General features: G+C 44.6%; 1 protein-coding gene and 1 pseudogene across 9 annotated transcripts in view; both read left to right on the top strand.

Annotated features, from left to right (window-relative positions):
- Window positions 1-12,042, top strand: part of PTPRA (protein tyrosine phosphatase receptor type A) — a 114,745-nt gene extending 102,703 nt beyond the window's left edge. For 8 of the 9 annotated variants that reach the window (XM_039863887.1, XM_039863892.1, XM_039863889.1 and 5 more), the window contains 8 exons: window positions 208-357; window positions 1,524-1,617; window positions 1,934-2,010; window positions 2,512-2,646; window positions 5,571-5,696; window positions 5,773-5,924; window positions 10,527-10,662; window positions 11,429-12,042. In XM_039863887.1, coding sequence (XP_039719821.1) covers window positions 208-357; window positions 1,524-1,617; window positions 1,934-2,010; window positions 2,512-2,646; window positions 5,571-5,696; window positions 5,773-5,924; window positions 10,527-10,662; window positions 11,429-11,503 — 945 coding nt within the window. In that variant the 3' untranslated portion in view covers window positions 11,504-12,042. The remainder of the gene's footprint in view (window positions 1-207; window positions 358-1,523; window positions 1,618-1,933; window positions 2,011-2,511; window positions 2,647-5,570; window positions 5,697-5,772; window positions 5,925-10,526; window positions 10,663-11,428) is intronic. The other variant, XM_039863886.1, reaches the window with a different exon arrangement.
- LOC120604121 (uncharacterized) lies at window positions 6,478-6,596 on the top strand (annotated as a pseudogene).
- Window positions 12,043-12,756: the final 714 nt, after the last annotated feature.

Raw genomic sequence — 12,756 nt, 5'->3', positions numbered from 1 at the left:
GACCCTCTCTCACATGTTAAGCACCCCCAGAGGTACTCATGCATTTCAAGTCTTGTCTCACTGAACTGAGACAAGAGCAAATCATTATATCCCCACTAGGATCAAGAGAAGTGGACTGAATGGAAATGGGGGGTAGGACGGAGTAGTCTGGCACCACAGGGACCTTGCTGTGTGTAACTAGAAACTTGGGCACCCTCCACATTTCAGATGCAGTATGTCTTCATATACCAAGCTCTTCTGGAGCATTATCTCTACGGAGATACAGAACTGGAAGTGACCTCCCTAGAAACACACCTGCAGAAAATATACAACAAAATCCCAGGGACCAGCAACAATGGATTAGAAGAGGAGTTTAAGGTGAGTTGGAGCTGAATCACCTCTTTCAGATCGAACGATCTGAGATGCTTGATTCCTTGTGGATTTACCAACAAATGGTGAATCCCCCTGCGAGGCACGTGGATAGTTAAGGAGATGGGTCTCTGACCCTTTACTCATACCCTAGTCATTCTCAACCCATCCTGTACCTTAGAATCACTTGGGTTGTGTTTGGGTAGGGGCAGGTGGCAGGCAATGGCATTTTTATTAAGTCCCCCAGTTTCTCTCCCCCAACCCCTGGTGATTATAATGTACAGCAAGAGCAAACATTTTCTCTAAAGGACCAGATAGTAGGTTTTGTGTGCTATACAGTCTCTGTTACAACTACTTAACACTGCTGTTGTAGCACAAAAGCAGCCATAGACACTACCTTAACAAAGCGAGTGTGGCTACATTTCCATAAAGCTTCTCAGGCAGCAGGCCAAATTTGGCCTATGGGCCATAGATTGCTGACCCCTGCTGTATGACATTAGACAGTGGTCCTCAACACATCTGGGGAGTATTTCATAGTCTCCCCAAAGTGCTCCAGAGGCAAGAGATTCTGGTTTGGGGTGGGGAAGACCACATTCTTAAAAGCTGTTCTTCTCAGACTGTAGTGAGTACCTGATTTAATTACCTCAGGGTCCTGTTGAGATGCAGGTTCTGATTTAGCAGGTTTGAGTTAAGGCCCGAAAACCTGCATTTCTAACAAGATGAGGCTGAAGATGCTGGTTTATAGGCTACACTTCGAGTAGCAAGAATTGAGAAGGGGCCTAAGAATTGGAGAAGGGAGGGTGTACATTTGAATAAGATTTTCTAAAGAGTCTAAGACAGCCTCTGGGGGTGGATCAGGGAGAGGGAAGAGTGGGCACACTCTCCTATGAGGCTAGGATCCTTGCTCTAGAATCATAAAGTTCTAACTTATGGGAATCTCAGAAGGGTCCACAGGAGCCCAGAAGGCAGTTTCCCAAACACTCTTTTGGCTTGCTCACTGAGTTTAAAGACAGAAGAAACAGTGTTCCTATAAGGACATGTGGAAATGGAGGTCAGGGCTCTGGTGAGGAGCTGTATGCAGCCAGAGTGGCCTGGAGATGCTGGTCCAGTGACAGGCGTAATCTTGTCAAGTTCAGTTACTGGTAGTAATGTTTCCCCTCCCCATCCCAATTCAGAAATTAACATCAATCAAAATCCAGAATGACAAGATGCGGACTGGAAACCTTCCAGCCAACATGAAGAAGAACCGGGTTTTACAGATCATTCCATGTAAGAGCCCTCCCCGCACCCGAAAGCCTTAGTGCCTCATTCTCCCCACCTGCCTTTGCTTCATCCCTTCCACTTCTCAGGTACTAGTTAATCAGCTCAGAGACAATCATTGCTTGTTGCTCTCAGTTCTTCAGTGGCTTCTGGAAATAAAAGCATGAAGGCCAAAGGAATTCTCCCTCCTGGGCTAGAAATAGGCACGTTATTTCCCAGCTGGGATTTTATCTGCCTAGGTCCTGGGGTTGGGAGGAAAGATGGAAAGAGAGAGAGGAGAAGACAAGTAATATTGGAGAGCCACAAACTGCTGTCCTTCCTACAGATGAGTTCAACAGAGTGATCATTCCAGTTAAGAGGGGTGAGGAGAACACAGACTACGTGAATGCATCCTTCATTGATGTAAGTGCTGTCTGTGTCCCCGGAGCCCCCAACACCCTCACCCTTCATGGAGATTCAGCTGGGCCTGCAGTGTCACTTCCTCCCATCCCCACAGTGCTTGAGAGGGCTATCTTTGAGTCAGTCATCAATTCAGAACTGATACCTACTCATAGCACTAGATCTGTCAGGCCCCATAGTGCTGAAGATAGGGTAAGCATGGGGTGCATGCACCAGAGTAATAGTGCTGGAGGAAAAAGTTCCCATCATAAACCACAGCCAAAGGCTGAAAACCTCTGATATTTCCCAGTCTTGCTCCTTTCATTCCCAACTCCAACCCCCTTCCCTCATCCTCATAGAAAAAGACCAGCTTATGAGACAAGGTTTGGTCCTTGGGCAAAGGGGAGCTCTACCTGGGATAGGTTTGCCTTCAAGCAGCCCCTGTCCCTTCCTAGTGGCCTGTCTTCTCCACTAGCCCCTCCCTATTTAAACCACCTCACTCCTACCTTGACCTGGCCTGCACAGGGCTACCGGCAGAAGGACTCCTACATCGCCAGTCAGGGTCCTCTTCTCCACACAATTGAGGACTTCTGGCGAATGATCTGGGAATGGAAATCCTGCTCTATCGTGATGCTAACAGAACTGGAGGAGAGAGGTCAGGTGAGCTCAGAAAGATCCTGTGCTACGGGAGACTGAGACCACATGAAGAGAAGGGGAGGATGTCTAAGAAGGCATGTTTGGACCTTTTCTTTGACTTAAGCTGCCCAAAGAGCCATTTCCAAGCAATATTGTCCAGCCAGTTGGTGTTTAAGCAATCAGTAGCCTCTCTCGGGATTGGGAGAACAGTGCTGAGCCTCCCTTCGGTTCCCAGACAGTTCACACCCTTCTACTTCTCTCCTGAATATAGCCTCCCCCAGCCTAGCTTTGTACGTACCCTCTCTTCCCACCTTCCCAAGGCAGGGCAGGGCTCTCCATCCTCAGCAGGTCCCAAGGCATTTTTAGCCCTGGGCCACAGTAGGTACAGCCACTGCTTGCCTCTGCAGTGGATTCCTCTAGATTCCTCAGACTCAGACTATCAGTGATTTTTATTTTTCTGTTGTTCTCCTTCTTAAGGAAGGGGGTCTCTGCCTTTTAGCCTAGAGGAAAGTCACCTCAATAGATCTCTAAACTGAAGTTGCTCTTGTTGTATATTCCAAAACCTGTGCCGCCTTTCCCAAAACCTTGCCTTCCAGGAGCTTAACTCAGCCTTCTGAATTGGCACTACTTCAGTAACAGCTCTTTCTGCCATCTCTCATCCCACAGCCATGGGAGATACCTCTGGAGTACCATTTCCCTCTCTTATTCCTTTTTTCTCTCAAATAGTTTGTTTTGTTTAAGTCCAGCTTGCTTCCTCTCTTTGTGTTGCTCTACCCACATGGAGAGCTGAATTAAATAAAACCTGTATCCTTCAGGATAAATTCCTGCCATCATTCTAAAATCTATAATCATCTTCTGCGGCTTCTCTTTATCAACCCTTAAATCCTAACCCCATAAGTTTACCATGCTTGTTTTCTCTCAGCACATCATACCTGCTTCCTTACAGTAACTGTGTCACTTTGAAACTCTCTATACAGCACTGACCTAACCGCTTGTTGGTTCTGACCATATGTAATCACCTTGGGTAGTTGTCCCCATTAGTTGGCCAGAGCCAGCCTCCCATTTGCTTTCAGTGTTGACCAACACCCTGTCCAGTTTTTTTTCCCTGCCCAGTTTTTTTTCCCTGCCCAGTTTTAAGAGGGACTCTCTCGATAGTTCCCCAGCCCTGCATCCAATCTGCCCCTTTTCTTCTCTGTGATGCCTCTCTGCCTAAACTAAGATCTAAAATATCTGAAAGCCATTAGGTGTGGGACCATAGTACAGTTGACCCTTGAACACTCGGTTTAGGGGGGCTGATCCGCCACACAATTGAAAAACTATATGTATAACTTTCGACTCTCCAAAAACTTCAGTCATCTCTTGCTGCCATAAGGGATTGGTTCCAGGAACCCCTACAGATTCCCAACCACAGATCATGGTTGTTTGAATCTACGGATGCAAAACTTATGGATACAGAGGTCTGACTATATATTTTTTGGGAAAAAATCTACATATAAGTGGACCTACGTAGTTCAAGCTTGTGTTGTTTGAACGTCAGCTTAATTTTTTTTTCTTGTCATTGTGCGATTCTATCTCATATACTGTGTTGCTCTCAAGCCCATTTGGATCTTAACAGTTCTAATGGTTTTAAAACCCCAGTCTTCAGTCTTGGGTGATAAGTATGTAAAGGCAGTGTTGGGATGGAACTATGGTAGCAAAACTCATTCCACCGACCAGTGTCCTAAAAACCAATATAATCTATTTAAGGTGAGCCTTAAGTAGAATTTTTTTAACTGTTCTGTTGAAGAGGAGGCTCAGAGTCCTAACCTCTCAAGCATCCCAGGGCTCTTAGTGGACACACGTAGAAAAGCCTTGGTCTCTGGCATTTCCTTGATCCACCAATTTAATAATTCTTTGTTTTAAAATGAGCTCAATGTTACGTATAAAGGGGATAATGAATGATCATACATATGAAGAGCAAGAAAGGTCATTAACTGGACTTTTAATAGTGATTTTATTTGGACTGAGAGACTATCAGGGATTTTTCTTTTTCTACTTAATTTTCCCAAATCTTTTATTACGAACATACAGAGTACATTTATGGCTGAGGGTTTTTAAATTACTAGTAACAAAGTATCTAAGATCTCCAAAATGATCTAAAGAAATGGACAGTATGACTGTATTTTGTTTTATTTGTATATTTATACACTGGCTTGTTTTGCAAACATTGGAAAAATTCATTTATGAGCTACTGAGAGCGTACCATAGGCAGGCAGTGTGCAAGGTGCTGGGAATACAAAGGTGGAGAGAGGCAGCCCCTACAAGAAGCTATAGAAGGGACTGAGCCCAGTCCAAGCACAGACAGACAGTAAACCATCTTCTACTTACTGGCAGGGAGAGAAATGCAAGTGCTAGCAACTTTAAGGTGCCGTTGCAGATTAAAGACATAAAAAGGATGAAGGGATGCTGTGGACTGAGCTGTGGTGAAGCACCATGGCTAGTGGGAGGAATGTAATTGAGTTCACTTTTTCTGGATTAGCAGTCTGACCTATGTAAACAGCTATAAAATGTAGGACTACCCAAGAGAGGGGAAAAAAGGGGACTGGAACAAAGACATTCACTCCTCCACTCCCTCCACCCTGCTATTGAGAGTTGGATGCAGCTGTGAGGTGATGGTCAGAGACCCTGTCAGTATTGCAAGTTAGACTATAAATAAATAACAAAAGGTTAAGTGATTATCTCTGATAGTGGGATTAAGTTGTTAAATATAGATGTCCTGATGAGGATCAGAAGTTAATTAGAGTCATGTTAAGTAACGAATGACCCACTGAATTTTCAGTACCTTGGAGATGAAGTGTGTGTCGGTTAAGAGGTAGTTGTATTGAGAGGGGGGCAAGTAGCCCATGGAGCAGCCCTGTTTCTACCATATATGATATTCTGAGCCCCTTATACTCTCCCATTTGTTCCAGGAGAAGTGTGCCCAGTACTGGCCCTCAGATGGACTAGTGTCCTATGGAGACATCACAGTGGAGCTGAAGAAGGAAGAGGAGTGTGAGAGCTACACTGTGAGAGACCTCCTGGTCACCAATACCAGGGTAAGAAGGCTGGTGGGGCTTCTCCCACAGGGAAAACCAGGGTGCCCCTGCTTCTCTGATCCCCCTTTCTCCAAAGGAGAACAAGAGCCGACAGATCCGGCAGTTCCACTTCCATGGCTGGCCTGAAGTGGGCATCCCCAGCGACGGAAAGGGCATGATCAACATCATCGCAGCCGTGCAGAAGCAGCAGCAGCAGTCAGGGAACCACCCCATCACGGTGCACTGCAGGTACCGCTCGCCCCAGCCCTCAGAACGGAGAGAGAGAAAGTAATGAGAAGCAGACACGGGGAGGCAATGTTGAGCATGTGTCAGAAAGTGAGGGAAGGCGAACAAGAGCAGGATGTTGGTGAGCACATGGAATCAAGTTTGATGACCGGGACAAGGCCAGATGATAAGAGACGATCTTAGTGTTTGAAGTTCGCACATTCAGTGCTGAGGAACCTGGCCTTCTTAAGAAACACAGGAAAGAGAAAAAAGCAAATACTAAAGACAGTTTAAAGAAAAATTAACAAGACTAAGAATGTAGTTGTGAAAGAGGAGTCAAGGGTGTCTCCCAGGTTTGAGACAGGGTTGCTGGCAATTGTTGTGTCACTGACAGAAGAAAGATGAAGGTAAGGGGTCTCATTGGTGGGGAGGAAGGTGAATTTTGTTTGTAGCATATTGTTCGAGATTGTATTTTAGAAAAAATATTTACTTTTTTATATAAGCTTGTATTGTGTTTATAATTAGGAAAAAATATTTCTTTTAAAAGGGAAGGAAAAGTATATTAAAACTTCCTATGGTCTGTGGCCATGCCACCCTCAACACGCCCAATCTCATCTGAAATCAGAAGTTAAGCAGAGTCGGGCCTGGTTAGTACTTGGATGGGAGACCACCTAGGAATACCAGGTGCTGTAGGTGATGGATGGATGGATGGATGGATGGATGGATGGATGGATGGATGGATGGATGATAGATAGATAGATAGATAGATAGATAGATAGATAGATAGATAGATATAGATCGATATAGATCTTCCTTTGAATTGGTTTTGAAAACAGAAAAACGAGCAAAGGAACTTATAGGAATATATCCAATAAATGTTCTTCAAGTGACCTAAACGAAATAATTACAAGGGTTGAAGTACTTCTAATAGTAAAAAGTTGTAAATAATATAAACATATATTAATAGGGGACTGATTCAGTAGCCCTGATATATCTTATACTACAGCACTGCAAAAACTTAATGAGGAATCTTTTTATAGACTGGTGTGGAACCCCTAGAGCAGTGGTTCCCAGTGCCTGAGCCTGGGACAGGTACTAGTCTGTAGCCTGTTACTAACTGGGCTGCACAGCAGGAGGTGAGTGGCAGGGGAATAAGCGAAGCTTCATCTGTGTTTGCAGCTGCTCCCCAGAGCTAGCATCACCACCTCAGCTCTACCTCAGATCATCAGGCATTAGATTCTCATAGGAGTACCAGTCCCTGGTGCCAAAAAGGTTGGGGACCACTGATCGAGAGTTGTTTGGTGAGAAAATCAGCAGGAGATAGGAAAGAATATGTATATATTTATGTTCATATATGCATAAAATATCTCTGGAAGGACACACAAAGACCTGATGATATTGCCTGTTTCCCAGGTGGAAACTTGAAGGGCAAAGAAATGGAGTAGGAAGGAGACTTGTCATTGTTTTTGGACCTTTTCGAAATTTGCACTATACTAATTAATTATATAAACATAAATAATTTTAAGGAGTCAAGAAAAAGAAAAGACAGCAAAGTACATCAACTAATACTAATAGACAGTAAACATGGAAAGATGGTAGACCTTACTAGTAACATGAGAAATGAGAATGACAGCTATGAAACATGGCTCCTGCCCATCAGATTGGCAAAATTAAAAGGATTCCTAGGCCTACCCAATTAAACACTTGTTGCCTACACTTTTTTATCTCCCATGCTCCTCCTTCCCTTGATCACCCCCTTTTGGGACACTGCAGATTCTCTAGCTACCCTGCACCTGCACCATACAGTTGAATGTGGCTGACGAAAAGCACCGTGTTACAGGCCTCATTTTACATTTCTGACCTCTGACCTTGTGGTTGGCTCTTGGTGCTGTGCTGCAGTCCTTCTGCATCTCCTCCTCTTCTAGACCAGGGCTAATCTAACTAGGGTCGAACGCCCAGTCTGGCCTGCCATCTGTTTTGTGTGAGCCTACAAGCTTGGAATTATTTTACATTTGTGAATGGTTTTTCAAAAATCAAAATAAGAATATTTCATGACGTGAAAATTACAGAAAATTCAAGTTTTATTGGAACTCATGTTTATCTGTTCATGTGTTTATTTATTGGCTGTGTCTGTTCTTATGCTCCAGACCATAGTGGCTCTCTACTCACCTCATACTTCTGCTTGGCACATAACAAGTCACAATTGTGCAGTTATAACTATTTTGTCTCTTCTCAGCAAAACCTAAAATATATCCTTTCTGGCCCTTGAGAGAAAAACTTGTCACCTTTGTCCTAAAATCTAGGACCTAGGTGATTATTTCATACCTCCTCTCAAACCTCTAACACCTCTTTCATCCTCATATTTAAGAGATGACCATATTTTCTATTTTACTGAGAAAAGAGAAACAGAGAACTTCCACGTGGTCCCTCTACCACAGCTCTCCATCTACGTGTACTGGTACTATGGACCCCGCAGCCCTCCTGTTCAGTCAGTGAGTTGTCTGACCTCTGTCAGCTACATTAATCATCTATTGTTGTGTAATAATATTACCACAAACTTAGCATCTGAAAACAACACATTTATCTCACAATATCTGTGCTCAGGAGTCTGTGAACACATCTCAACTGAGTCCTGTGCTTCAGGGTTCACAAGACTGCAGTCAGGGTGTTGGCCAGGGCTGTGGTTCACTGAGGCTGAAATGAGGAAGGATCCGCTACCAAGCTGACTTGGTTGTTGGTAGCATTAAGTTCTCGAGGCTGCTGGACCAAGGGCCTCTTGTTTGAAGTTCCTTGTCACGTGGACTTGCCCAGTGAAGTTGCTTGCTTCTTCTAAGCCAGCAAAGGAAAGAGCATCTCCGTGCAACGCAGGCATTATGATCTCATGTAATGTCATCATATTTGTGAAATTGTATGCATGCCCTCGCTATTTCTGTTCAGAAGCATATCACAGGTCCCCCCCAAACTCAGGAGAGGGGAAATCATACAAGGGCATGAACACCAGGAGGCAGGGATCTTGTGGACTACACTAGAACCTGTCAGCACCTCTGTCCTCTACTTGGATAACAATTCTGTCCCCTTTTGTCTTTTCAAGGACGTGACTTCAGTATCCTATATGATCAAGTTTTCCTCTGAATAACTACCTGGATAACTGTCATCTTCATACAAATGCTATAACTTCTCCCTTGTTAATATTTTAAAAACCAAACTTGCCTCCAGTTTTCCTCCAGCTTACTCTTTTTTTTGTTTTCCTTATGGTAAAGATTCTCAAAAGATTTGTTCATAATAACTCCGCAGTTCCTCTCCTCCCATTCTCTCTTGAGCCTATTCCTGTTAAACACACACACTCACACTCCATTGCAGCTACCCCTGTGAGGGCTGAGTCCAGTGATCACTTCTCAGTCTCATTACCCTTGACCTTCATCAGTATTAGACATTTGATCGCTCATTTCTCTGTGGAATGCCTTCAGCATAGCTTCTCCCCTGGTTTTTGTGCTCATTGGCTATTCCTTCACTGTCTTCTTTGCTGATTCCTCCCCATCTGTGGTCCAAGGCCCAGTCCTTGCACCTCTTCTCTGTCAGCTGACAGTCACTCTGCCTATGAGCCCATTTAGACTCCTGGCTTTAATATCAACTTCCAAATCTTAAGTACCAGTTCAACCTCTCCAGATTTTATATTCAGTTACCTACTCAGCATTTCTACATGGGTATTTCAGTTTAAAGAGTTTAAATCAGAGCTCCTGATCCTTCTTTCCAAGCCTACTGTACTGTTCCCACAACCTTCACCAAATCAGTAAGTGGCATTTTAGTCACCACTTAGGTGAGAAGCCTTTGAGCCTTCTTGTTCTTTTTTCTTACATATGCACATCTAATGCTGTACCTTGCTCTACATACAAAACAATTTCAGAATCAAGTGTTTCTCACTCCCTCCACCACGACCCTTTTGTCCAGTCCACCATCTCCTCTCCCGAGTAATTTTACTGGCCTCACTGCTTTCCCTGCTTCCACCCTTCTTCCTGTTCTCAACACAGCAATCTGTATGTTGAGATGTTCTTTTAAAACTTCAGCCAGACCATACCACTCCTTAACTTAGAATCTAATAACAGTTTATAAGGCCCAATGTGATCTGATGGCTACTTGATGATGTTGAACTGGGTGGATAATGTCATGGTCAGAGTCTAGATTCCTGGGATTTAGGAATAAAATGAGAGGTAAGGAAAAGAATCAGCATGCACACACACACAGTATAGAGGGCCAGGGTTTGTCAGGAAAAGGAAAGAGAGGGCTAGAACTTGATAACATAAGTGAGCAGCAGGTCAGGGCAACCCAGGCATGTTTGTAGGTAGACAGCAAAGCCTCAGTGCTTGGGGGATGGGTGGGAGTGGGGTTTCAAGATTTTTCACCACTGTCCCATGGGCAAGTCTCCCAATAAACAAAGTGGGCTATGCAGGAAGGGCGGCAGGAGTGCACCTGCCTTCCCAGAGCTGTAAGTGTGGGGCTTATGTGGAGAGGAGCAGGTCTTCCCAGGACCTCCAGCCTCAGCCTTTATCTTGTCATTGCCACTGTCCCTCACCTGTCAGCATAGAGGGGGCTATAGCAGGTGTATTAAGTATGTCTGCTCTATTACAGTGCAGGGGCAGGACGGACAGGAACCTTCTGTGCTCTAAGCACAGTCCTGGAACGGGTGAAAGCAGAGGGAATTCTGGATGTCTTCCAGACTGTCAAGAGCCTGCGGCTGCAGAGGCCACACATGGTCCAGACACTGGTATGCTGCCCGCATATTTGTCCATGCCACCACAACTTCTGCAGCCCTTCTCAGTCAGGGCCAGCTCAGGGGATGCTCTTCCAAGGGACCCATGGTTGTCAGAAGCCTGTGTAACTACAGACCTATCCCTCCCAGTGTGCTCCAGACAGAATAAGCCTTGAGAGTCAGTGAGAGCAGCGCTAACACCAGTAAGAGATGTAAGTGACCTCTGTGAAGGCTAGAAGTGGGTGCAATGTGCCCCACAGGCTTGTCTGCATTTCTCCATGAGTCTTGGAGTGGGGAAGAGTCAGGAGCGCCTCCTCTCTTCTGCTTAGGCTCCCACTTAAGAGATCTGACTCCTGACAGTCTGACCAGTATCCACTGAGTATAGGGACAGACATCCAAAAGGGTTCCTGAACCCCATGGAGCTAGAACTGTCTGAAGGAGAAAGACAGTAAATTTTAAAAGGTTTGGGTTGATGAGGCGCCTTAAAGCCACAATGAGATATGGGCCACACAGAGCCATCTCCCCAGCTGCTCTACTAAGCCAGCACCTCTGCAGGCCTAAGATCATCATCCTTCTTTCTGGTCACCTCCATCTGTAGAATATTAGTGGCACTCACTCCAAAAGGGTAATGCTGTCAGAATTCTGGCAGTTAGATCAGGGCTCAGGTGGAAGTCTAAAACATTCATTTTCTCTGTTTTCCATTTTTTTAAAAATGGGCCTGTTAGGAACTGCATATATTCTCTTCAGTAACCCTGGCTTTTTCTCCACCTTAATTCTCCAGGAACAGTATGAATTCTGCTACAAGGTGGTGCAGGAATATATTGACGCATTCTCAGATTATGCCAACTTCAAGTAAGAGGTGATAAGAACGTGAACAGGAGAATTGCCTTTAATATTTTGTAATATTCTGTTTTGTTAATATACCCAAAATTGTGTATATATCTTATAACTGTTTTAGAAATTGGTACATAGGCTTCTATTACTTATTAGGTGGAGATTTTATATGTAAATGTGTTAGCACTGATAGTCCTTTTTCCAATGTTTTATTGGGGAATTAAATAGTGTGATGTTTGGATTGATATCGTGAAATCCTCTGCCTGGAAATTAGGCTTTATTGTTCTTTGGTTTATACATCTTTTCCTGAAGAAGAAACACAAAACCCTTTCCAGGTAGTTTGGCATCAACTAAGAAAAAAGCACAAAGTTCTCAGAGGTCTTGAGGAAATTGGTTGTCCCAGTGCCCCATTCAGAACGCTATTCCCTTCCTGCTCTGTAAATAATCCCTCCCCATTCACACCTCCTCCCACAGCCCACATCCACTGTGGGAGTAAAGGACCAGAGCTGTCTCTGGCACCACACTAGGGATTATCAGGTAATAAAAGCTTTGCCTCCCTGAGGAAACGTCTCCCCCTTTGTCTGGGTTGGGGCAGCCACACCAGGGCTGGGGCTCTTCTAGGCCACACCTGGCCCTGCTGTTACTGTTTTGTCTCAACTGGCCACAGAAAGGCCACAGTCCTCCAGACTCCCTTCCAATAAGTGCAGCCCCTCCTGCTCTTAGCTAGTTGCCAGGACCCATCTTTCCCTCCTAGCACATCTTTGGTGCAGTGGTCCCAGCCATCCTGGCATCCTGGGAAGATGGCCAGAGTCCTCACTCTCTCCCTGAGTGCAGGGGTATGGAGGAGAGAGGAGGTGGCTCAGCTTTGGGGCTAAGGCCAGCCTGACCTCTCTGGTGCTTTGCTGCAGAGCTATCTGGATTGTGTCAGTGTCCACAATAAGTCTTTATACCTACACTAATTGTGTTAAATACCTTCAGTTTTCTTTCATACCTGTCCTCATTTCTAGGACTTTTATATGGAAGTGCCTCAAATCTTGAATGATGGGAGTCTTAAATTCCAACTTGATTTCGAGCCTGACATATTAGACAAAAGTGTCTAGCTTTTGTGTATTAAATAAGGTAGATGTTCATTTATTTCTCATGTAACGTTTTGCCCAGTCCAGAGATCCAGTATCCTCCCGTCATGTGGTCCCAGTGTCCCTTAAGATATTATTCTTGTCTCATGGTTGAAGCTGGATCACTGTCTTTTCCCATAGAGAAGCAAAAAGCATGGAG

This window comes from Pteropus medius, unplaced genomic scaffold (genome assembly GCF_902729225.1).
Source record: "Pteropus medius unplaced genomic scaffold, Ma_sr-lr_union100, whole genome shotgun sequence".
In the NCBI taxonomy this organism is placed as follows: domain Eukaryota; kingdom Metazoa; phylum Chordata; class Mammalia; order Chiroptera; family Pteropodidae; genus Pteropus; species Pteropus medius.
Note: the sequence above shows the minus strand (reverse complement) of the source record. Positions and strands in the feature narration are given on the sequence as shown.